The sequence below is a fragment of the Pongo abelii genome, chromosome 1, assembly GCF_028885655.2.
Source record: "Pongo abelii isolate AG06213 chromosome 1, NHGRI_mPonAbe1-v2.0_pri, whole genome shotgun sequence".
Classification (NCBI taxonomy): Eukaryota; Metazoa; Chordata; class Mammalia; order Primates; family Hominidae; genus Pongo; species Pongo abelii.
In genome coordinates this window covers 183,585,965-183,610,925 of record NC_071985.2, presented here as the reverse complement: position 1 = coordinate 183,610,925, position 24,961 = coordinate 183,585,965, and the positions used below count along the sequence as shown (strand labels likewise).

Here is a 24,961-nt window from a genome sequence, read left to right as displayed (position 1 = left end):
TTGGTTCCAAGTCTTTGCTATTGTGAATAATGCCGCAATAAACATACATGTGCATGTGTCTTTATAGCAGCATGATTTATAGTCCTTTGGGTATATACCCAGTAATGGGATGGCTGGGTCGAATGGAATTTCTAGTTCTAGATCCCTGAGGAATCGCCACACTGACTTCCTGTTACATACATCAGACGACAATCTATTGGCAATCCCAGGTAAAACAGAATTGATGAATTGAGAAAAGGAGTCAAAATAATAACTCTATCTGTTTTGATGTCTCATGTTATTGCTAGAATGCAATTAATTTATGACTAGAGGCATGAGACATTGCATCATATCCCATTTATCTGTGTGAAGTTTCAAAACAAGTGAGGAAAAAGTAACAATTTATTATAGATTTCTGAACACTGGAGTTTATAAAACAAAGCAAGAAATTCAAATAAAGGAATCTTATTCACTGCTGATAGGACAGCAAAATAGTATAAACTTTCTGGCATCAATTTAGATATATGTGTAAAGAGTCTTTAAAATGTTCATATCCCTTTGCCTATCATTTCCTCTCATAGGAATTTATCCTAAGGAAGCAAAATAAAATTTGGGTAACATTTCCTGCATCAAGATGTTCACTACATTGTTACTTATAACAACAACAAATGGAAAATAATCTTTATGACCAAGAATAAAGAGCTATTAATATTTTATAGCCATATTTATCAAACTTTTGATAACAGAAAATTGCCTGTGATAATATTTAGGTTCTTTAGAAGCAAAACATGAAAATGTATATACAGTACAAATTTAATTATGCTCCAAGATAGAAAATAAATAAGTTTAGAAATAAATATGCCAAAAAAATTAACAGTATTTGCTTCCAGTTAGTAAAATTGTAATTTGTGTGTGTGGGGGGGGGGGGTGCTTTTTCTCTGCTTCAAATAATTATATTTCCCAAATTTACTACACTGCACATTGACTATTTTTACAATAAAAATGGGAAAAATAACTTCAAAAAGATAAAAAAATACAAAAAAGAAATAGAGCTTAATCAATCCAAGCATATCATTTTATTTTCTCTTATTGGCTGAACTTTTAGCATATTTAAATAAGAAGATCTGCTTTCAAATCACACAAGTGCTCTCAGCTGCATTAATAAATTTCCACTAAGAATATTTAATATCACTTTTTTAGAGAGAAAATCACCTTTCCATAAAGGAATTTGGACATTTAGTTTTCATTGATTCTTGCAAATGCACTATTGAGAAACTACTTTTAGGGGTTAATATATCAGTCCTGGGATGCAACACCATATGTTGCGAGCTTTTATTATTTCCTAGAAACATCAAGAAATATAACGCAAAAGCTAGACCTATTTATACAATATATTTGATGCTGCAATTTTTAAAATTTATTTAATGGAGTCAGCCTGCAATGACTAATACATACATGTTTTTTTGCCTGCTAGTAGTACCAAGACCTAAATAACATTCTTGACTAGATTACACTTATGCAGGTCTCATTTTAACGGAAATTTGAGAGATGAAAAAAAGATTATAGAAAGAGATGCTATAAAAACAGACCTCACAAGTCAAACTTCATAGTAAAACTGTTTTCTTTAATGTAGACTACCATGAAAACAAATATCCTGTGAGCTAGAGATATATATTGTATCTTTCCTGCAGATCTTTATGCCTTCTTGAGACAGATTTCCATAATGTGATTACAGTTGATGAGGCAATGGCCCACAGAAAGAGGCTGATAAAAGCATCAGGCTCCAGGAAACCAGATAAACATGTTCATGATTTCTAATTGGAACAAGGATAGGATAGCACTCTATATGCAGACAGAACCCAGAGACAGGGAAAATATTGGTCCCTTCAACTTTAATATATATGCATCCACAAAACAGACCCAACTCTCTTATAGGAATAACCCTTTAAAAAACATTCATGTTACTTGCTTAGTTAATTGATAGATAAGATTGCAAAAGAGGCTGTATAGCTTTGACATGTAATAAGTAAGTTATAACACTCTGGCAGAGACATTTTGAACAACAAAAAGAACATCCTCATAAACAAACTAGAAGAGCAAAGAACATTGTATGAGAAACTTGTCCAAAAGGCTATCTCAAGTAGTTTAACTGAAGGAACACATTTTTCCTAACTCTCTTATCATCTCACCCCTCTACCCCTCCTCGTATAAGCTGTATAAAGATAATCTTTATAGACACTTAAGTGAAAGAAAAACTGGGCCAGGAATTTAATGTGACCCAAAGTTAAAGAAACAGTATAATTTCAGAGCTTCTGCTAAATCTCTATTTAGCAAAGAACACAATGAGGATAGATGATTCTCTTGTTTGAAAAGTAATTGGCCCCACTTCTTAGGAGTTAGTGGGTTCCTGGATCCAGCAGGCAAGCTGAGGGATGTACTATGAAAAAAAAAAGAGGAAAAGAATAATTCCTTTTATGAATTTAGAAATCATGGCAGATTATACTGCTTTTAAGAAAATGCTTTCCTTCCTTCATATGAATTGACTATACTGCTTCAGAATTATTGTTTGTTTTCCAGAGGTACGTGTTTGTGACAACCATAAGTTGCTGATATGAGACAGGAACATTAACAAAAGAATGAAAGAGGTAATGAAGAAAACCTCACAGGGGTCCCAAATTTGAAGTGAAAGACTCAGTCTAGTACATGTGACTAAAGCCTCCTATCGTGGATTATATTCTCTAGATTCAGTAACACAGACTTTGGAAAATATACTTTAAGGATTATTGATTGTCTTAGTGGAACAAGTAGGACAATCCTAGAATCAGGTGAACCCCTGTAGATAAAGAGAGGGTTTTCCTAAGATTAGGAGAAAAAGAATGCCTACTGTTACTGTGAAAAACTGAAAAGGGAACTCTGCCATAGGAGAGTAAATAAAACCAAAAAGCAAAGCTAGGAACTAAAGTTTGTCCTTAAGAGGCTCTCTGTGTGTGGTGTAACTTTTTCTCCCTTGTCCTAAAATTCTGAGACAAGTCAGATTTAGCAAATAATGTTCAGGGCTCTTCCCTAGATTTGATTCCTTCCTGATAGCCCCTAAACTTTAGTAAATATTGCATACACTCAGTCTTGTGTCCATGGTGTCCATGGTGTTGTACAAAATTAAAGTATCAAAGTAAAGTGGCTGCTTTTGCACCCCCTTTTTGCTGAAGCTAGCATGCCAGGAATAATATTGTATAGAAGAAGGCTCAGATTCCCTAAATTCTAGATACTGGCCACTGTCTGACACACAAGTCAAGTTGCAGTTGAGATAAAATGATGAGAAGCAAGCAATCAGGGGATAGAGCAAGCAGAACGGATTGACTCAGGAGAAGCTAAACTCCCTACTTTTTCCCAAATATACTAGCAAAAGCCAACATAAAGTAAGACGGTAGATGTTGGATTGCAGGACTATGCTTTCATCTGCTTAAAACAATCATAATCTCATTATGTGTACAAAGCTTGTACAGAGTCTTCCATGATCAGTTGTCTCAATATAATGGAATAGTAACTGATATCTTACGATTTGAGTTTTATTAATGTTTATTCAAGCATATGTTTTTAGTTCTCTTTATTTTCATCAATACTCTCTCTCTCATGAAAAATAGGATTCAAAAGTATTATAAAAACGTGCACTATGAAAAAAATGTAGCTGAAGAAATTATGGTTAAAAGCAGATTAATACATTCGAAATACAAGTTGAGAATCCCTCATCTGAAAATCGAAAATCTAAAATGCTACAAAATCCAAAACTTTTTGAGCACTGAAATGATGCCACAAGTGGAAAATAATAGTTTTTCATGGACAAAATTATTCAAAGTATTGTATAAAATTACTTCCAGGCTATATATACAAGATGTATATGAAATATAAATGAATTTCATGTTCAGACTTGGGTACCCTCCCCAAGATATTTCAGTATGTATGATATATGCAAATATTTCAAAATCTGAAAAAAAAAACTGAAACACTTCTGGTCCCACGCATTTAAGATAATGTATACTCGACTTGTAAAAGGAAAGTCAGTACACAGAAGCACAAGCAAAAATATTTTCCAGAATCACTAGAGAGGGCTGTAAATATGGTTCCGAGTTTCCCAGCAGCCAAAGCAAAGGGAAAATAGGATCAGTTACAAGAATCATATTGTCTTAAAGATATAAACACCCTGTTGTACAGAATAAAAGCTTTTCTTTTGAAACTGAGACTTGTGAGAAATGTTTCTCACAGATCTTTATAAAGAAAAGACAATAGAGAACAATACCCTTTGTAAACATAATAGCAAGTCTCTTCCAGTGTTTCCTTACAGTGTCCCTCAAGGAATCCTAACATATCACGCTAATGCTTCAATCAGTAAGGAACACTTTATTCTCAGATGAAATATTTGTATTATTTAATAACCATCAGATAACAAAAGTCAACATATTGTACCTACTTCTCTGTATCTCTTGAACCAAAACTGTATCATTGCTGTAGATAAACAAGAATATATTCTTAATATAGTCATTATTTTGATATTTCTAAAAGAAGACAAAAGCATATTATTCTTACCAAAACCACTCTGAAGGTATCCACTATTTCCCTCACCTGTGATTCTTTCACATTTTCAACAGTAAAGTTGAACCAGACTCGGAAGCGTGGATTACAAGTGTCCGGCCTAATGAACAGATCATACTCAAACTCAGAGACCTGGTCCACCCGGCCCAGGTTACCTGGTAATAAAAATTAAGAGAATGGCATTGTAATAGAAGTTCATGCAGCTCAATGGTACACACATTTAAATATTATGCTCTCTGATAGTGGCATTTGTCAACATTCAGTACTTGAAGGTTCAGTGTTCACAATCCATAGGGCTGCCAAGTCTGAATGCAGCCCAGAGTAAGAAAAGCTTTCAGCTAGGCCAGGCTGTGGTGCAAGCTTCTCTGTTTGGCCCTTCTGACCCAGATCCTTTTATGCTACAAGTGTCTTTGACAGACCAGGATATTATATAAAGCCTGTGGTAAGCCCGTATAAACCAAGAGAAGAATGGCAAACTTTGGTTTCTTACTTAGAAAAGTGAGGATGATAATACCTTATGTATTTTGTATTAAGCTTCATTGTATACAAACTACCTGTAATACATTGGATCTTGTTTAATTTTTACAACAGGCATATATGGTTTCTACTGAGCTTCTTATATCCTAAACTTCTATCAGAATATGTTAAAGAATATGTAGAGTAAGGTTTTAAACAAAAATTAGAAGTAATTGCTACATAAGAATAACACAATCATGAAACCTAATTTCCATTTTCTCCATCAACAGAACTAACAGTTATATAAAAAATGTGTAAACTTAGGTGTTATCTCCATTTTCCATATTGTCTCTCCTTTTTCTCACTGATATTCTAATGAGCAGTGAATTGTTAGAGAGGCAAGATATTTGTTACACAATGGTACTGAATTTGGAGTCAGAAGAACTAGTTTAGTTTTAGTTCTGGAACTAACTAAGCAACTTCAGACAATTCACTTAACCTCTTCCAACATCTGTTTCCTCAACTATAAAGTTAGAATCATATTAATAGAAACATGAAAATTTATTTCTATGCCAACTACTACGAACACTACTTGAAATTAACATACACAATTTATATGAATATTAAGTTTTGATAGAAAATTAAAGTTTTCTGAGCATTGCTACAGGCCACATACTGTCCTAAATGCTAAATGAACTAAACTATTTGATCCTCACAACAACTCCTATGAGGTAGAGACCATTACTATCCCCATTTTACATCTGAGAAAACCAAGATACAGAGAACTTACCCAAAGTTATATAGCAAGTAAACAAGTAAAAGTCACATTTGGGATTTGACTTCAAGCAACCTGGCTCTAACCACTAGACAATATAGCTGTCTACCTAACAGAACTGGTAGGAATAATAAACAAATAATATAAATTGAAAGCACATTATAAGTGGTAAGGCTTAAAAAAATTACTATTCTTAAAATAAGAAGTTGAAAAGGTACTTTTTTCCCTCTAAAAGTTCATGATCTAAAAATTAAATATTAATATTCACTTCAATATTCAAAGGAATGCAGATTTTCATTTTGTTCTTCATACTAAAACAGTATAAATGGGTTTGATAAACGAAAACATCTTAAAATTACTGCGGCATATAGTGTCCAATAATAATGCACCACATGTGTCTAGAAATTTATAGTTTCAAAATGATTTGACATCTTTTATATTATTAAATCCTCACCATGACCCAGTGATAGGTAAATTGAAACCCAGAAATGTTTAGTGCTTGCTTAAGTTCATGTTTTAAAGCACTAGGGTGAGACCATAAATTAAAGACTTCTGATTTCATTGTGTTTTTCTTTCAGAATCTACCATAGCTACAACCAATTCATTTATTAAGCCATTTAATCAGTAATTCATTCAAAAGGCATTATGCTTTGTGTTATAAAAGAGACTAGATAGTATCAAACATATACTTTCTTTGTGCTCACTAAGCTTATAATCTCAAAGAATAGTGAACATCTGGTCTTTGGCCTTGTGTAACTACTCTGTTGACCTTCTTCATCATTCTTGTGATGAGCATTCTCTGTATGTGTGTGTGTGTACATAAATAATACTTTCCTTATACACAATTAAGTGCCAGTTTATGGCCTTCTGGAAATAACTATTTCATAATAAGTTAATAATGTCTCCATATCATCTGGTTCTCTTTCATTAAATGAAACACAAGGAAAGAAAACAAACACAATCTAAAATACATAGGTAGGACAAATATAACACAGAACACAAGCTGTAGATTTTATACCCAAATATATCACTAAATGTGTTATATGTAAATGGATTAAAATTACAATTAAGACAAAATGGATGAACCTGGAGTACATTATACTAAGTTAAATAAGCCAGACGCAAAAAGAAAAATATTGCATGACTTCACTTATATGTAGAATCTGAAAGAAAAAAAGCCAAACACACAGAAACAGAAAATAGAATGGTGGTTACCAGGGGCAGATGGTGGTGGACAAAATGAGATATGTAGGTCAAAGAGTAGAAAATCACAGTTATGTATGATGACTAAACCTAGAGATCATGTACAGCATGAGGATTATAGTTAATAATATTATATAACATACTGGAAATGTGCTTAGAAAGTAGATTTTAGTTGCTTTTACCGTGCATACATATACCAAAAAAAGCTAACTATATGAGATAATGAATATGCTAATTTGCTTGACTTTGGTAGTCATTGCATTATGTATATCAAAACATAATGTTCTACAACATATATATACAATAAAATAATTTTTTAAATACAAGACAAAATTTTATTTTGGATATAATATCAACTATATGTTGCTTATAAACCACAAGCTTTCCTTTTAGGAGCACAAAAAGATTGAAAATAAAATGACAAAAAGTTTTAACAGAAAAGCACTATTAATAAGAAAGCAAATGTAACTATACTTATATCAGACAACATAGACTATAAATCAAGTAACATTACTAGAAATGAATAGGGGTATTTCATTTTGAAAAAGGGTAATTCCACCAAGAACATATAAAAACATTAAAAAGATAGATAGACAGATAGATAGATAGATAGATAGATAGATAGATAGATAGATAGATAGATAGATAGATCTTTAAAGTATGTAAGTAAAATTTGACAAAATTAAAACATAGATTAATCTAGAATCAAAATGAGAAATTTAACACACCAATATCCCTTACTGTAAAAAATACCAAAAGAAATATTCAGCAAAGGATTGAGATAATTTGAAAACATGATTTAAAAAATACCTAGTTTTAATTATGAAACACATTACATTTATAGAACTAAATAATATACATTCTTTTCAAATGTACAAGATGTTCTTCTCAAAACTGATCATATGCTCGTCCATAAAACAAGTCCCAACTAATTTCAAAGGAGTGATATACTGCATGTGTTCTCTCATTTCAGTAATAATTTTTTAAACTAAATTGTTTCAATATGTGAGAATCAAAATGTGTAAAATATAGCTAAATCCACTCTAAGATGTAAATTTATAACCATACATGCACATACATATACATATATAGTTATAGATGATTAATTTTTCAGTGATTTATACATGCAGATAAAGATCAATGATCCACGCTTCTGTTTTAAAGAGGTAAAAAAAGAATGGTATTTTCAAAACAAAAAGCAGAGGCAAGCAAAAAGAACACAAAATGTTAAAAAAATTATCTGAATGTACCCTAAAAATTTTAAATGTGAAAGTTTGATACTTTGAAATAGATTTTTAATATTAAAAAACTCTTAGCAAAGCTCACCAAGAAGAAATAAACCACATATTATTAATATCAAAATAATAAAAAGAGATTGAATTCATCAGGATGGTAAAATAGGTGGTTTTAGCTCTAATATCCCCAGATAAATACTGGTTTAATAACCATTCATGGTGGTGCCTGTAATCCCAGGTACATGGGAGGCTTAGGCAGGAGAATCACTTGAACCTAGGAGGTGGAGGATGTAGTAAGCCAAGATGGCACCACTGCACTCCAGCCTAGGTAACAGAATGAGATGCTGTCTCAAAAAAAAAAAAAAATGTATACATTAAGATTTGCTAAGAGAGTAGATCTTATCTTAAGTATTTTTATCACAAAAATAGTAATAATATATAAAGAAAGCAGAAGGAAACTTTTGGCGGTGATGGATATATTTATGGATAAGCCTGTGGTAATGGTTTCACAGATGTATAGTTATATAGTTATCTCCAAACTCATCAAATTGTATACAACAAATATGTGCAGCTTTTTGTGTGTCAATCATACCTCAAAAAAGTGATTTAAAGAAAAAATAATACTTGGGGGAAAAGGAAAAAAGAGCAAAATAAACCCAAAGAAAGCAGAATAAAGATAATAATAAAGACAAAAGTAGAAATAAATGACATACAGAATAGAAAACATTACTGAAAGCCAATAAACACAAAATTCGTCCTTTGAAGTGATCAACAAAAGTGACAACTTTAAATTGATTGGCTAACAAAAAAGAGAGAGGACTCTAATTTGTAAAATCAGAAATTAAACAGAGGACATACTATAACCAACTGTACGTCAAAAAATTAAATAACCTAAAAGAAATAGCATTTGTCGTTTTAACAGAAAAGCACTATCAATAAGAAGCAAATGTAACTATACTTATATCAGACAACATAGACTATAAATCAAGTAACATTACTAGAAATGAACAGGCATATTTCATGATGAAAAAGGGTAATTCCACCAAGAACATATAAAAACATTAAATAGATAGATAAAGTATGTTTTCTGGAAAGACAACAAACAAAGTTGACTAAAAATAAATATGGATACCTGAATAGATCTAAAACAAGTAGTATTAAATTAATAATCAAAAAACTTCCCACCAGGAAAATTCTATGTCCAGATGTTTTCACAGATAAATTCCGTAAAATTAAAAGTTGTTAAAAAATTAACACCAATTCTTGACTGGGTGTGGTGGTTCATGCCTGTAATCCCAGCACTTTGGGAGGCCAACGCAGGCAGATCACAAGGTCAAGAGATCGAGACCATCCTGGCCAACATGGTGAAAACTCGTCTCTACTAAAAATACAAAAATTAGCTGGGCATAGTGGTGCATGCCTGTAGTCCCAGCTACTCGGGAGGCTGAGGCAGGAGAATCACTTGATCCCGGGAGGTGGAGGTTGCAGTGAGCCGAGATCGTGCCACTGCACTCCAGCCTGGTGACAGAGCGAGGCTCCATCCCAAAAAAATAAAATAAAATAACACCAATTCTTAACAAACTCTTGCCAAAAAAAATTGAAGAAAAAATAACACTTCCAAACTCATTCTGTGAAACCAGGATTACCTGGATCCTAAAATCAGATGGCGAGATCATGATGACAAAAACAAAAATAATAACAAATAAAAAATACAGAACAACATCCCTATAAATATAAACTCAAAAATCTTCAAAGAAATACTAACAAACTGAATCTAGCAACATAAAAAATGATTATACACCATGACAGGTGAGATTTATCCCAGAAATTCAAAGTTGGTACAACACACAAAAATCAACTAATGCAATATAACACATTATTAAAATAAAGGCCAAAAACACAAGGATCATCTAATAGATGCAGAAAAAACATCTGACAAATCTTACACATTTCATGATAAGAATACTCAAGACGAATACAAGGGACCTTCCTCAAACTCATAAAGGGTATATTTGAAAAACACACAGCTAACAGCCCACTTAATGGTGAAAGACTGAACATTATCCCTCTAAGATCAGGGAGAAGATAAGCATCTTTGCTTTTGCCATTTCTATTCAAAATTGTTGTGGAGATTCCAGGAAGGACAAGTATGCCAGAAAAAAAAGCATTCACATTGAAAAGGAAGAAATAAAATTATTTCTATTTGCAGATGACATAATTTTTATGCAGAAAAACCTAAGGAATCCACATACAAAAAAAAACTATTTGAGCTAAAAAACAATTTCAGTAAAATTTCAGAATACAATCCATACATAAAATCAATTGCATCTCTATATGCCAGCAATGAACATTCTGAAAATAAAATAAACAATTCCATTTACAATAGCATCAAAATAATACTTAGTATAAGTTGTCAAAAGGAATGCCAATAGATTTAATCCAAGAAGGCAAGGTTCTTTTAACACTTAAAAAGCAAGCAACATAATTCACCATATGGACAAAATAAAGGAGAATAACCTTAAGATTACTTCAGTAGATGCCGAAAAAACATTTGACAAATTCCACACACATTCATGATTTAAAAAAAAAAAAAACACTTCCATCAAACTTCAACTAGTAGGAAACTTCCTGATATTGACAAAGGGCATGAATTGAAAACAAAAATGTAGCACTAATATCATACTTAATGGTATAATATTTAATTATTTATCCAAGATCAAGGATGTAGGGTGTCCTTCTATTCAACATTATTATAAAGACCCAAGCTATTGCAATAGAGCAAGAAAAACAAATAAAAGACATAAAGATTAGGAAAGAGGAAATAATACTAGAACTTTCCTTACTTACAGATGACAGTGTTATTTACATAGATTTTTCTATGTAAAGAATAGAAAATCAACAACATAACTACTTGAGCCTATAAATAAATTTAGCAAAGTCACAGATACAAAGTGAATATATGAAAATAACTTCAGTAGCAACAAGCAATGGCATTACCAGCATATTTAAAAATAAAATTTTAAGGATCCCATTCATGGTTGAAACAAAAAACCACAAGATACCTAGATTTCTAGGTATCTTGATTTCTAGGTTAGATTTCTAGGTTAGAATCTAACCAACGATATCCAAGTCTTCTGCACTAAAAACTACAAAATATTATTGAGAGAATTTGAAGAATACTTTAAAATGGTATTTCTCCCCAATGTATGTATATAGATTCAGAGGAACCACAATCAAATTCTGGAAGCCTTTTTGTAGAAATTGATTATATCATTCTACATTGTATGTGAAAATGTAATATAATATCATAAAAGCAATTTTAGTGAAAACTGTTATAAATTTAGTAATCAAGACAGTTTGGTATTTCAAAATGATAGACCTTTACATGTATGAAACAGAATGGAGAGTACAGAAATAGGCCCACATATTTATGAGCAATTTACTTTAACAAAGATGACAAGGCAATTTAATAAAGAGGTAAGTATTTTAATGAGTAATATTCAATATAAATAATTAACCCTTACTGAAAATCTTATACAAAAATTACCTCAAAATGGATCATAGACACAAATGTAAAACCCAAAATTATAACATGTGTAGAAGAAAATATAAAAGAATGATACTGCTTAGGTTTTCTTCTAGGGTTTTTATTGTTCTAGGTCTTACCTTTAAATTTTTAATACATCTTGAGTTAATTTTTGTATAAGGTGTAAAAAAGGGGTACAGTTTCAGTTTTCTGCATATGGCTAGCCAGTTTTCCCAACATCATTTATTAAATAGGGAATCCTTTCCCCATTGCTTGTTTTTGTCAGGTTTGTCAAAGATCAGATGGTTGTATGTGTGGTGTTATTTCTGAGGCCTCTGTTCTGTTCCATTGGTCTATATATCTGTGTTGGTACCAGTACCATGCTATTGGGGTTACTGTAGCCTTGTAGTATAATTTGAAGTCAGGTACTGTGATGCCTCCAGCTTTGTTCTTTTGCTTAGGATTGTCTTGAATATACAGGATCTTTCTTGGTTCCACATGAAATTTAAAGTAGTATTTTCTAATTCTGTGAAGAATGTCAATGGCAACTTGATGGGAATAGCATTGAATCTATAAATTACTTTGGGCAGTATGGCCATTTTCACAATATTGATTCTTCCTATCCATGAGCATGGAATGTTTTTCCACTTGTTTGTGTCCTCTCTTATTTCATTGAGCAGTGGTTTGTAGTTCTACTTAAAGAGGTCCTTCACATCCCTTGTAAGTTGTATTCCTAGGTATTTTATTCTCTTTGTAACAACTGTGAATAGGAGTTAACTCATGATTTGGCTTTCTGTTTGTCTGTTGTTGGCGTGTAGGAATGCTTGTGAGTTTTGCACATTGAATTTGTATCCTGTGTCTTTGCTGAAGTTATCAGCTTAAGAATATTTTGAGCTGAGATGACAGGATTTTCTAAATATACAGCCATGTCATCTGCAAACAGAGACAATTTGACTTCTTCTCTTCCTATTTGAATATCCTTTATTTCTTTCTCTTGCCTGATAGCCCTAGCCAGAACTTTCAATACTATGTTGAATAGGAGTGGTGAGAGAAGGCATCCTTGTGTTGTGCCAGTTTTCAAAGATAATGTTTCCAGATTTTGGTCGTTCAGTATGATATTGGCTGTGGGTTTGTCATAAATTGCTCTTATTTTGAGATACATTCCATCAATACCTAGTCTATTGAGTGTTTTTTTTTACCATGAAAGGGTGTTGAATTTTATCGAAGGCCTTTTCTGCATCTACTGATATAATCATGTGGTTTTTGTCATTGGTTCTCTTTATGTGATGGATTACATTCATTGATTTAGGTATGTTGAACCAGCCTTGTATCCCAGGGATGAAGCCAACTTGATCGTGGCAGACAGGCTTTTCAATGTGCTGCCGGATTCAGTTTGCCAGTATTTTATTGAGGATTTTCCCATCTATGTTAATCAGGGATATTGGCCTGAAATTTTCTTTTTCTTTTTTTGTCATGTCTTCCAGGTTTTGGTATCAAGATGAGGCTGGCCTCATAAAATGAATTGCAGAGGAGTCCCTGTTTGTCTATTGTTTGAAATAGTTTTAGAAGGAATGGTATCAGCTCCTCTTTGTACTTCTGGTGGAATTTGGCTATGAATCTGTCTAGTCCTGGGCTTTCGTTGGTTGGTAGGCTCTTAATTACTGCTTCAACTTCAGAACATTTTATTGGTCTAATTCAGGGATTTGACTTCTTCCTGGTTTAGTCTTGGGAGGGTGTTGTGTCCAGGAATTCATCCATTTCTTCTAGATTTTCTAGTTGATTTGCATAGAGATGTTTAAAGTATTCTCTATGGTAGTTTGTATTTCTGTGGGGTCAGTGGTGATATCCCCTTTATCATTTTTTATTGCGTTTATTATATTCTTCTCTCTTTTCTTTTTTATTAGTCTGGCCAGCAGTCTATCTATTTTGTTAATCTTTTCAAAAAACCAGCTACTACATTCATTGATTTTCTGAAGGGTTTGTCATCTCTATTTCCTTCAGTTCTGCTCTGATATTAGTTATTTCTTGTCTTATGCTAGCTTTTGAATTTGTTTCCTCTTGCTTCTCTAGTTCTTTTCATTGTGATGTTAGGGTGTCGATTTCAGATCTTTCCTACTTTCTCATGAGGGCATTTAGTGCTATAAATTTCCCTCTAAACACTGCTTTAGCTGTGTCCCAGAGATTCTGGTACATCGTCTCTTTGTTCTCATTGGTTTCAAAGAACTTCTTTATTTCTGCCCTAATTTTATTTACCCAGTAGTCACTCAGGAGCAGGTTGTTCAGTTTCCATGTAGTTGTATGGTTTTGAGTGAGTATCTTAATCTTGAACTCTAATTTGATTGCACTGTGGTCTGAGAGACTGTTTCTTATGATTTCTGTTCTTTTGCATTTGCTGAGGAGTGTTTTACTTCCAATTATGTGGGCAATTCTAGAATAACTGTTATGTGGTGCTGAGAAGAATGTATATTCTGTTGATTTGGGGTGGAGAGTTCTGTACATGTCTATTAGGTCTGCTTGGTCCACAGCTGAGTTCAAGTCTTGAATATCCTTGTTAATTTTCTGTCTCGTTGATCTGTCTAATATTGACAGTGGGGTGTTAAAGTCTCCCACCATTACTGTGTGGGAGTCTGTCTCTTTGTAGGTCTCTAAGAACTTGCTTTCGGAATTGGGTGCTACTGTATTGGATGCATATATATTTAGGATAGTTAACTCCCTTGTTGCGTTGATCCCTTTACCCTTATGTAATGCATTTCTTTATCTTTTTTTATCTTTGTTGACTTAAAGTCTGTTTTATCAGAGACTAGGATTGCAATTCCTTTTTTTTTTTTTTTTTTGCTTATCATTTGGTTGGTACATATTCCTAAATCCCTTTATTTTGAGCCTATGTGTGTCTTTGCACATGAGATGGGTCCCGTGAATATAGCACAAAGATGGATCTCGACCCTTTATCTAATTTGCCAGTCTGTGTCTTTTAACTGGGGCATTTAGCCCATTTACATTTGAGGTTAGTATTGTCATGTGTGATTTTGATCTTGTCATTATGATGCTAGCTGGTTATTTTGACTACTGGTGGATGCAGTTTCTTCATAGTGTGGATGATCTCTACATTTTGGTATGGTTTTCCAGTGGCAGGTGGCAGTTTTTCCTTCCCATATTTAGTGCTTCCTTCAGGAGCTCTTGTATGGCAGGTCTGGTGGTGACAAAATTCCTCAGCATTTGATTGTCTGTAAAGGATTTTATTTCTCCTTCACTTACAAAGCTTAGTTTGGCCAATATGAAATTCTGAGTTGTAAATTCTTTTCTTTAAGAATGTTGAGTATTGGCCCCCACAATCTTCTGGCTTGTAGGGATTCTGCAGAGACATCCCCTGTTAGTCTAATGGGCTTCCTTGTGTAGGTAACCCAATCTTTCTTTCTGGCTGCCCTTAACATTTTTTCCTTCATTTCAACCTTGATGAATCTGACGATTATGTGTCTTGGGGTTGCTCTTCTTGAGGAGTATCTTTGCGGTGTTCTCTGTATTTCCAGAATTTGAATGTTGACCTGTTTCACTAGGTTGGGGAAGTTCTCCTGGATAATATCCTGAAGAGTGTTTTCCAACTTGGTTCCATTCTCCCCCTCATTTTCAGGTACACCAATCAAACGTAAGTTTGGTTGTTTCATACAGTCCCATATTTGTTGAAGGCTTTATTCATTCCTTTTCATTCTTTTTTCTCTAATCTTGTCTTCACATTTTATTTCATTAAGTTGAGCTTCAATATCTGATATACTTTCTTCTGCTTGATCGATTCGGCTATTGATATTTGTATATGCTTCACACAGTTCTCGTCCTGTGTTTTTCAGCTTCATCAGGTCATTTATGTTCTTCTCTAAACTGGTTATTCTAGTTAGCAGCTCCTGTAACCTTTTATTAAGGTTCTTAACTTCCTTGCATTGGGTTAGAACATGCTCCTTTAGCTCAGAAGAGTTTGTTATTACCCGTCTTCTGAAGCTTACTTCTGTCAATTCATCAAACTCATTCTCCATCCAGTTTTGTTCCGTTGCTGGCGAGGAGTTGTGATCCTTTGGAGGAGAGGAGATGTTCAGTTTTTTGAATTTTCAGCCTTTTTGCACTGGTTTTTCCTCATCTTCATGGATTTATCTACATTTTCTCTTTGATGTTGGTGACCTTCGGATGGGATTTTTGCGTGGGCATCCTTTATGCTGATGTTGATGCTATTGCTCTCTGTTTGTTAGTTTTCCTTTTAACAGGCCCCTATTCTGAAGCTCTGCTTGAGTATGCTGGAGGTCCACTCTAGATGCTGTTTGCCTGGGTATCACCAGCAGAGCCTGCAGAACAGCAAAGATTGCTGCCTGCTCCTTCCTCTAGAACCTTCCTCCCAGAGTGACACCTGCCAGATGCCAGCCAGAGCTCTACTGTATGAGGTGTCTATTGACCCCTGTTGTGAGGTGTCTCTCATGCAGGAGGCACGGGGGTCAGGGACCCAATTGAGGAGGCACTCTGTCTCTTAGCAGAGCTCAAGTGCTGTGCTGGGAGATGTGCTGCTCTCTTCAGAGCCGGCAGGCAGGAAGGTTTATATCTGCTGAAGCTGTGGCCATAGCTGCCCCTTCCTCCAGGAGCTCTGTCCCAGAAAGATGGGAGTTTTATCTATAAGCACCTGACTGGAGCTGCTGCCTTTCTTTCAGAGATGCCCTGCCCAGAGAGGAGGAATCTAGAGAGGCAGTCTGGCTACAGCAGCTTTGTAGTGCTGCGGTGGGTTCTGCCCAGTCTGAACTTCCCGGAGGCTGTGTTTATACTGTGAGGGAAAAACCACCTACACAAGCCTCAGCAATGATGAACGGCCCTTTCCCCACCAAGCTCAAGTGTCCCAGGACAACTTCAGATTGCTGTACTGGCAGTGAGAATTTCAAGCCAGAGAATCTAGGAAATACCATTCAGGACATAGACATGGGCAAAGACTTCATTACTAAAAGACCAAAAGCAATGGCAACAAAAGCAATGGCAAACACCAAAAGCAATGGCAACAAAAGCCAAAATTGATAAATGGGATCTAATTAAACCAAAGAGCTTCTGTACAGCAAAAGAAACTATCATCAGAGTGAATAAAATGGGAGAAAATGTTTGCAATCTATCCATCTGACAAAGGGCTAATATCCAGAATCTACAAGGAACTTAAACAAATTTACAAGAAAAAAACAAAGAACCCCATCAAAAAGTGGCCGAAGGATATGAACAGATACTTCTCAAAAGAAGACATTTATGCAGCCAACAAACATACGAAAAAAAGCTCATCATCAATGGTCATTAGACAATGCATATCAAAACCAAAATAGATACCATCTTATGCCAGTTAGAATGGCAATCATTAAAAAGTCAGGAAATAACAGATGCTGGAGAGCATGTGGAGAAATAGGAACGCTTTACACTGTTGATGGGAGTGTAAATCAGTTCAACCATTGTGGAAGACAGTGTGGCAATTCCTCAAGGATATGGAACCAGAAATACCATTTGACCTAGCAATCCCATTATTGGATATATACCAAAAGGATTATAAATCATTCTACTATAAAGACCCATGCACACGTATGTTTATTGAGGCACTGTTCACAATAACAAAGACTTGGAACAACTCAAATGCCCATCAATGATAGACTGGATAAAGAAAATGTGGCACATATAGACCATGGAATACTATGCAGCCATAAAAAAGGATGAGTTCATGTCCTTTGAAGGGACATGCATGAAGCTGGAAACCATCATTCTCAGCAAACTAACACAGGAACAGAAAACCAAACACCGCATGTTCTCAGTCATAAATGGGAGTTTAAAAATGAGACCATATGGGTACAGGGAAGGGAACATCACACACCGGGCCTGTTGGAGGTTGTGGGGCAAGGGGAGGGATAGCATTAGGAGAAATACCTAATGTAGATGACAGGTTGATGGGTGCAGCAAACCACCATGGCCCATGTATATCTATGTAACAAACCTGCACATTCTGCACATGTATCCCAGAACTTAAAGTATAATAATAAAACAAAAATGAATAAATAATTTAAAAAAATTTAAAAATGTATATAATAGAAAATTCTTTGTGACCTTTGAGTAGGCAAAGATTTCTTAGAAAGAACATAAAAACATAAACTCTATTTTAAAAAACTAATAAATTGAACTTCATAAACAGACACCAAAAATCACTTTACCTCTTTAGTTCTCTGAAAGGCACTATTAAGAAATGAAAAACAAAGACACAGACTAACAGAAGATATTTGTTACACAGAAAAAGAACTTGTATCTTGAATATACAAATAACTCTTATGAAGCAAAAAATTAAATTAAAATTTAAAAATAAGCAAAAGATCTGAACAGACACTCAGAAAAAGAAAAAAAGATGTATGAGTTGCCAGGAAGCATATAAAATGTTACTACACATCACTTATTATCAGAAAAATGCATATTAAAACCACAAAGGAATACTACTGCACACCCATAGAATAGCTAAAAAATAAAAACATAAAAAACAATAGAAAATCTGGCCCCACCAAGTGATAACAAGGATGTGAAGCAACCAGAAGTTTCATACATTTCCAGTGAAAATGTAAAAGGATGATCACTTTGCAAAACCATTTGATAATTTCTCATAAAGGTAAATGTACACCAATTATATGACCTAGCTGGTCATAGATATCTAACCAAGAAAAAAATTAAAACTTGTGTTTACACAAAGACTTGTAAATAAATGTTCATAGAAACTTTATTTTTAATAGCTGAAAACTGGAAACAACCTAAATGTCTTTCAGTAGGTTGAATGGATAAACACATATTTGTACAATGAAACAGTGCTAAGCAAGAAAAAGAAATGAGTTATCAATACATACAACGTGGATCAATCTCAAATCACTATGTCAAAATAAAAATGTCACACAAAACAAGGTACATAATGAATTCCATTTATTCACGCAAATGCAAATTCACATTTATGGATAGAAAGCAATGGTCAGTGTTTATCTGGGTGGAAAGAGGGATATATTATGAAGGAGCCTGAGAAATCTTGCAGGTGCTGGATATATTTGCGCTCTTGATTGTGGTGACAGTTTCCTAAGTGTATGCATATGTCAAAATACATCAAATTTTACACTTTAAATATGCTCAGTTTAATGTTGTTCAATTACACAGTACTTTAATAATTTTAAACAATACTTATACCTCTCCACTATCTCATTTTCCCTTGGAATGTCCCAGAAATAACAGCTATCTTAAATTTAGTGTTCCCCTTTTACATGCATTTTTTGAAATAAGTATTATGCATAGTATAATGGTTACGTACAGGGACTGTAAAGCCAGACAACATGAGCTGTAAATCTGTCTCTATCACTTAATAGCTTTGTTTCTTTGGAAAAATTAATTCATTTTTATGTGCCTCAATTTACTGATTATAATGGGATGATAATAGTACTTTTTTCACAGGGTTATTGTGAGTATTAAGTGACTGAATTTATATAAATAGCTAAAAGAGTATTTGTCAAATAGTAAATTATGATTATGCCATATAATATAAAACCAGGTAGATATTAAATAGAACATGAAACAATTGTTAATAATATGGAACAATATTAAGGCAAAATATAATCAGGATGGTTAGGAATATGAGCTCTGGTTCATCCATGTTGTTCCAAAGGGGAAGATCTCCTTTTTAAAGGCTGAATAATGTTCCATTGAATAATACCCCATAATTTTGTTAACTATTCATCTATCAACAGACACCTTGGTTAAGTAAAATAAGTTAGACACAAAAAGAAAAATACTGTCCGGGCACGGTGGCTCACGCCTGTAATCCCAGCACTTTGGGAGGCCAAGGCAGGCAGATCACCTGAGGTCAGGAGTTCGAGACCAGCCTGACCAACATGTGGTGAAACCCCATCTCTACTAAAAATACAAAAATTAGCCAGGCGTGGTGGCACGCGCCTGTAATCCCAGCTACTTCAGGAGGCTGAGGCAGGAGAATAGCTTGAACTCGGAGGCAGAAGTTGCAGTGAGCCGAGATCGCGCCACTGCACTCCAGCCTGCGTGACAGAGCGAGACTCTGTCCCAAAAAAAAGAAAAAAAGAAAAACACTGCATGATCTCACTTATATATGGAATCGTCTTTTTAAAAGTTGAATACATAGAAACAAAGAGTAGAATGGCAGTTACCAGAGATGGGGGTGGGGACGGGGAATGAAGAATGGGGAGATAAAGATCAAAAGTATAAAAAGTTGCAGTTATGTAGGATGAATAAGTCTAGAGATATAATGTATAACATGAGGACTATAGTTAATAACATTGTATATTGAAAATTTGCTGACAGTAGATTTTAGTAGCTCTTACCACCAAAAAAAGTAACTGTGAGATAACAGATATGTCAATTTTCATGATTATAGAAACCATTTCACTAATGTATGTATATGAAAAAGAAAGTTGTACATCTTAAATGCGTACAATTTTTTTAAAAAGAAGAATATGGGTTTTGGGTTAGACCACTTGGATTGAATCTCAGCTCTACCACTTAGTATCTGGGTTATCTTGAGTGTGTTTCTTGTTTCTTACCTTCTTTGTGCTGTAGTTTATTCATCTTTAAAAGATGAATAATGACAGCACCTTCTTCTTAGGGTTGAATTAAACAACTTGACCTAAAAGCATGTGGAGTAGTGTCCTAAGCACAGAACAAACATTCAATAACATTAACTATTAGTAGTAGCATACATTCAGAAGCAATATATAGTTGCCTCCAACAATTCAGTGTTATGTCTTCAAGTAAAAGTAACGTATATTAAATGTAAATTAATGGTTTGTATTTTTTTACTTATTCAGGCTCATAGGAGAAACATTTTTTATCTTTGCAAAAAGATATTGTAAATTCACTGGACATAAGCCTACTCTTCATTGCTATTTGTCCCTATTTCTCTGTTCTTTTATTCATTCCTAACATGTTTTCATCAATTTAGATAATTCAGTGAGAATATCCTATGGATTTCATTTTAAAAGACTGCACTTAACAATAACAAATGTGCCTTTTGTAAACTCCAAGCTTACAGGGGCCCAAAAGTTTATTTTTGCTATTAATTTCCACGGCACCTTTTCTCATGTTAACACCTTGTCTCATTTACCAATTCATTAACATGGATAGTTCTATACAATTCATTGACAGATTCATTTTTGATCATTTTATTTTTAATGTTTTATAAGTATCAAAAATAGTAATATATCCACATTATTTGATCAGTTACTTACTAATAGGAGCTGTAATAAACTAATCCAAGCAAATTGTTTTATTCAGTAGCTTTTATGTATTAAGAAAAAATTCTTTGAATATTTATATATGCCATATACATATATACACACACATACATAAACAGATTTTGTTGTGAAAAAGCATGATATGTTGATCAATAAAAGACTTTCAAGCAAAAAAGAAATACTGTATTTTTAGGATAATTCTTTGGAGAAACTAAAAAGGAAATTATGAGTCTTGTACAAAGGAGGAACAACGTAAAATTTCTGCTTAGAAAAGTCTCATTTATTTTTTAAGAGATAGGGTATTTGTATATTGCTCAGGCTAGACACAAACTCCTGAGTTCAAGGGATCTCCTACCTCAGCCTACAGAGTAGCTGGGAATACAGGCATGTGCCACCGTGCCTGGCTTTACTTCTAAATGGATTTTAACCATGAATGACTACATAGCATTTACCATATGCCAAACACTCCTAACTGCACTCTCTAAACACTCTTCTAATTGCCAAATTAACTTAATATATTTAAATATCATGACTATCCCAAGACGTAGGCTGTGTTAGCCATTTTATTTATTTTATTTTAGTACGTGGAAACTGAAATACTGAGAGATGAAATAATTTACTTAAGGTCATAAAGCTAAGGAAGTAATTCACAGAAACTGAGTATAAATCCAGGTACTCCCGCTTGATTGCCTGATATTTTAAAATAGATTTTAGGGTGCAAGAGCAGTTTTGTAACATGGATATATTGCATAGGGGTGAAGTCTGGATTTTCAGTGTAGTCATCACCTAAATAGTGTAAATTTTGCTGATTAAGTAATTTATTTTCTCTCATCCCCCTCCAAAGCCTCCACTCTTACAATTCTCCAATATCTATTATCCTATACATTGGAGAATGTCCATGTATACACATTATTTAGCTCCTACTTATAAATGAAAACAAGAGGTGTTTGACTTTCTGTTTCTGAGTTATTTCACTTAAGATAATGGTCTCCAGTTCCATCTATGCTGCTACAAAAGACATGACTTTACTGTTTGTTATAGTTAAGTAGTATTTACATATATATATATATACACACACACACATATATATATCTATACATACACCCACACATACACACACAAATATTTACACATCACATTTTCTTTGTCCAATCATGCATTCATGGACTCTTGGATTGATTCCATTATCTTTGCTATTGTAAATAGTGCTGCAATAAACATACAACTACAGGTTTATTTTTGATGAAATTATTTCTTTTCATTTGGGTAGATACTCAGGAATGGAATTGCTGGATTCAGTGGTAGCTCTATTTTTAATTCTTTGAGAAACCTCCATACTGTTTTCCATTGAGATTGCACTAATTTACTTTTTCACCAACAGTGTATAACCATTCTCTTTTCGATGTATCCTCACTAGCATCTATTATTTTTTGACTTTTTATTTAATTTTTAAAAATTTTTTCAATTATACTTTAAGTTCTGGGATACATGTGCAGAACGTGCAGGTTTGTTACATAGGTATACACATGCCATGGTGGTTTGCTGCACCCATCAACCTGTCATCTACATTAGGTATTTCTCCTAATGCTATCCCTCCCCTAGCCCCCCAGCCCCAACAGGCTCTGGTGTGTGATGTTCCCCTCCCTGTGTCCATGTGTTCTCATTGTTCAACTCCCACTTATGAGTGAGAATATGTGGTGTTTGGTTTTCTGTTCCTGTGTTAGTTTGCTGAGAATGATGGTTTCCAGCTTCATGCATGTCCCTTCAAAGGACATGAACTCATCCTTTTTTATGGCTGCATAGTATTCCACGGTGTATATGTGCCACATTTTCTTTATCCAGTCTATCATTGATGGGCATTTGGGTTGGTTCCAAGTCTTTGTTATTGTGAACAGTGCCTCAATAAACATACGTGTGCATGGGTCTTTATAGTAGAATGATTTATAATCCTTTGGGTATATACCCAGTTATGGGATTGCTGGGTCAAATGGTATTCCGGTTCCAGATCCTTGAGGAATTGCGACACTGTCTTCCACAATGGATGAACTAATTTACACTACCACCAACAGTGTAAAGCATTCCTATTTCTCCACATCCTCTCCAGCGTCTGTTGTTTCCTTTTAATGATCACCATTCTAACTGGCATGCAATGGTATCTCACTGTGGTTTTGATTTTTATTTCTCTAATGACCATTGATGATGAGCTTTTTTTCATATGTTTGTTGGCCGCATAAATGTCTTCTGAGAAGTATCTGTCCATATCCTTCACCCACTTTTTGATGAGGTTGTTTGTTTTTTCTCATAAATTTAAGTTCCTTGTAGATTCTGGATATTGGCCCTATGTCATCTGGATAGATTGCAAACATTTTCTCCCATTTTGTAGGTTGCCTGTTCACTCTGATGATAGTTTATTTTGCTGTGCAGAAGCTGTTTAGTTTAATTAGATCCCATTTGTCTATTTTGGCTTTTGTTGCCATTGTTTTTGGTGTTTTAGTCATGAAGTCTTTGCCCATGCCTATCTCTTGAATGGTATTGCCTAGGTTTTCTCCTAGGGTTTTTATGGTTTTAGGTCTTATGTTGAAATCTTTAATCCATCTTAAGTTAATTTTTGTATAAGGTTTAAGGAAGGGGTCCAGTTTCTGTTTTCTGCATATGGCTAGCCAGTTTTCCCAACATCATTTATTAAATAGGGAATCCTTTCCCCATTGCTTGTTTTTCTCAGGTTTGTCAAAGATCAGATGGTTGTAGATGTGTGGAGTTATTTCTGAGGCCTCTGTTCTGTTCCATTGGTCTATATATCTGTTTTGGAACCAGTACCACGCTGTTTTGGTAACTGTAGCCTTGTAGTATAGTTTGAAGTCAGGTAGCGTGATGCCTCCAGCTTTCTTCTTTTTCCTTAGGATTGTGTTGGCTATGCAGGCTCCTTTTTGGTTCCATATGAAATTTAAACTAGTTTTTTCTAATTGTGTGAAGAAAGTCAATAGTAGCTTGATGGGGATAACCAGGCGAAAATAAAATACTGGAAAACCAAATCCACAAGCACATCAAAAAGCTTATCCATCACAATCAAGTCGGCTTCATCCCTGGCATGCAACGCTGGTTCAACATACGCAAATCAATAAACATAATCCATTACATAAACAGAACCAATGATAAAAACCACATGATTATCTCAATAGATGCAGAAACGGCATTCAACAAAATTCAACAGTGCTTCATGCCAAAAACTCTCAGTAAACTAGGTATTGATGGAACATGTCTCAAAATAATAAGAGCTATTTATGACAAACCCACAGCTAATATCATACTGAATGGGCAAAAACTGGAAGCATTCCCTTTGAAAACCGGCACAAGACAAGGATGCCCTCTCTCACCACTCCTATTCAACATAGTGTTGGAAGTTCTCTCCAGGGCAATCAGGCAAGAGAAAGAAATAAAGCGTATTCAATTAGGAAAAGAGGAAGTCCAATTGCCCTGTTTGCAGATGACATGATCATATATTTAGAAAACCCTGTAGTCTCAGCCCAAAATCTCCTTAAGCTGATAAGCAACCTCAGCAAAATCTCAGGATACAAAATCAATGTGCAAAAATCACAAGCATTCCTATACACCAAAAATAGACAAACAGAGAGCCAAATCATGAGTGAATTCCCATTCACAACTGCACCACTGCTCAAGGAAATAAGAGAGGACACATACAAATGGAAAAACGTTCCATGCTCATGGATAGGAAGAATCAATATTGTGAAAATGGCCATATTTCCCCAAGTACTTTGTAGATTCAATGCTATCCCCATCAAGCTACCATTGACTTTTTAATAGTAGCCATTCTGGCTTTTGTGAGATGGTATCTCATTGTGGCTTACCATTTTATTCAGAGTAAATATCAAAGTTTTAAAATATTCTATATGAGCTACCCCTCTTC

The 24,961-nt window shown here is 34.3% G+C and overlaps 1 protein-coding gene across 3 annotated transcripts in view; it reads right to left on the bottom strand.

Moving 5' to 3' along the window:
• The window catches only part of AGBL4 (AGBL carboxypeptidase 4), a 1,546,465-nt gene that overhangs the window by 1,197,503 nt on the left and 324,001 nt on the right, over nt 1-24,961 (bottom strand). For 2 of the 3 annotated variants that reach the window (XM_063712476.1, XM_063712485.1), the window contains exon 3: nt 4,597-4,721. In XM_063712476.1, coding sequence (XP_063568546.1) covers nt 4,597-4,721 — 125 coding nt within the window. Of the gene's footprint in view, nt 1-4,560; nt 4,722-24,961 lie in introns of all 3 variants that reach the window. The other variant, XM_063712471.1, reaches the window with a different exon arrangement.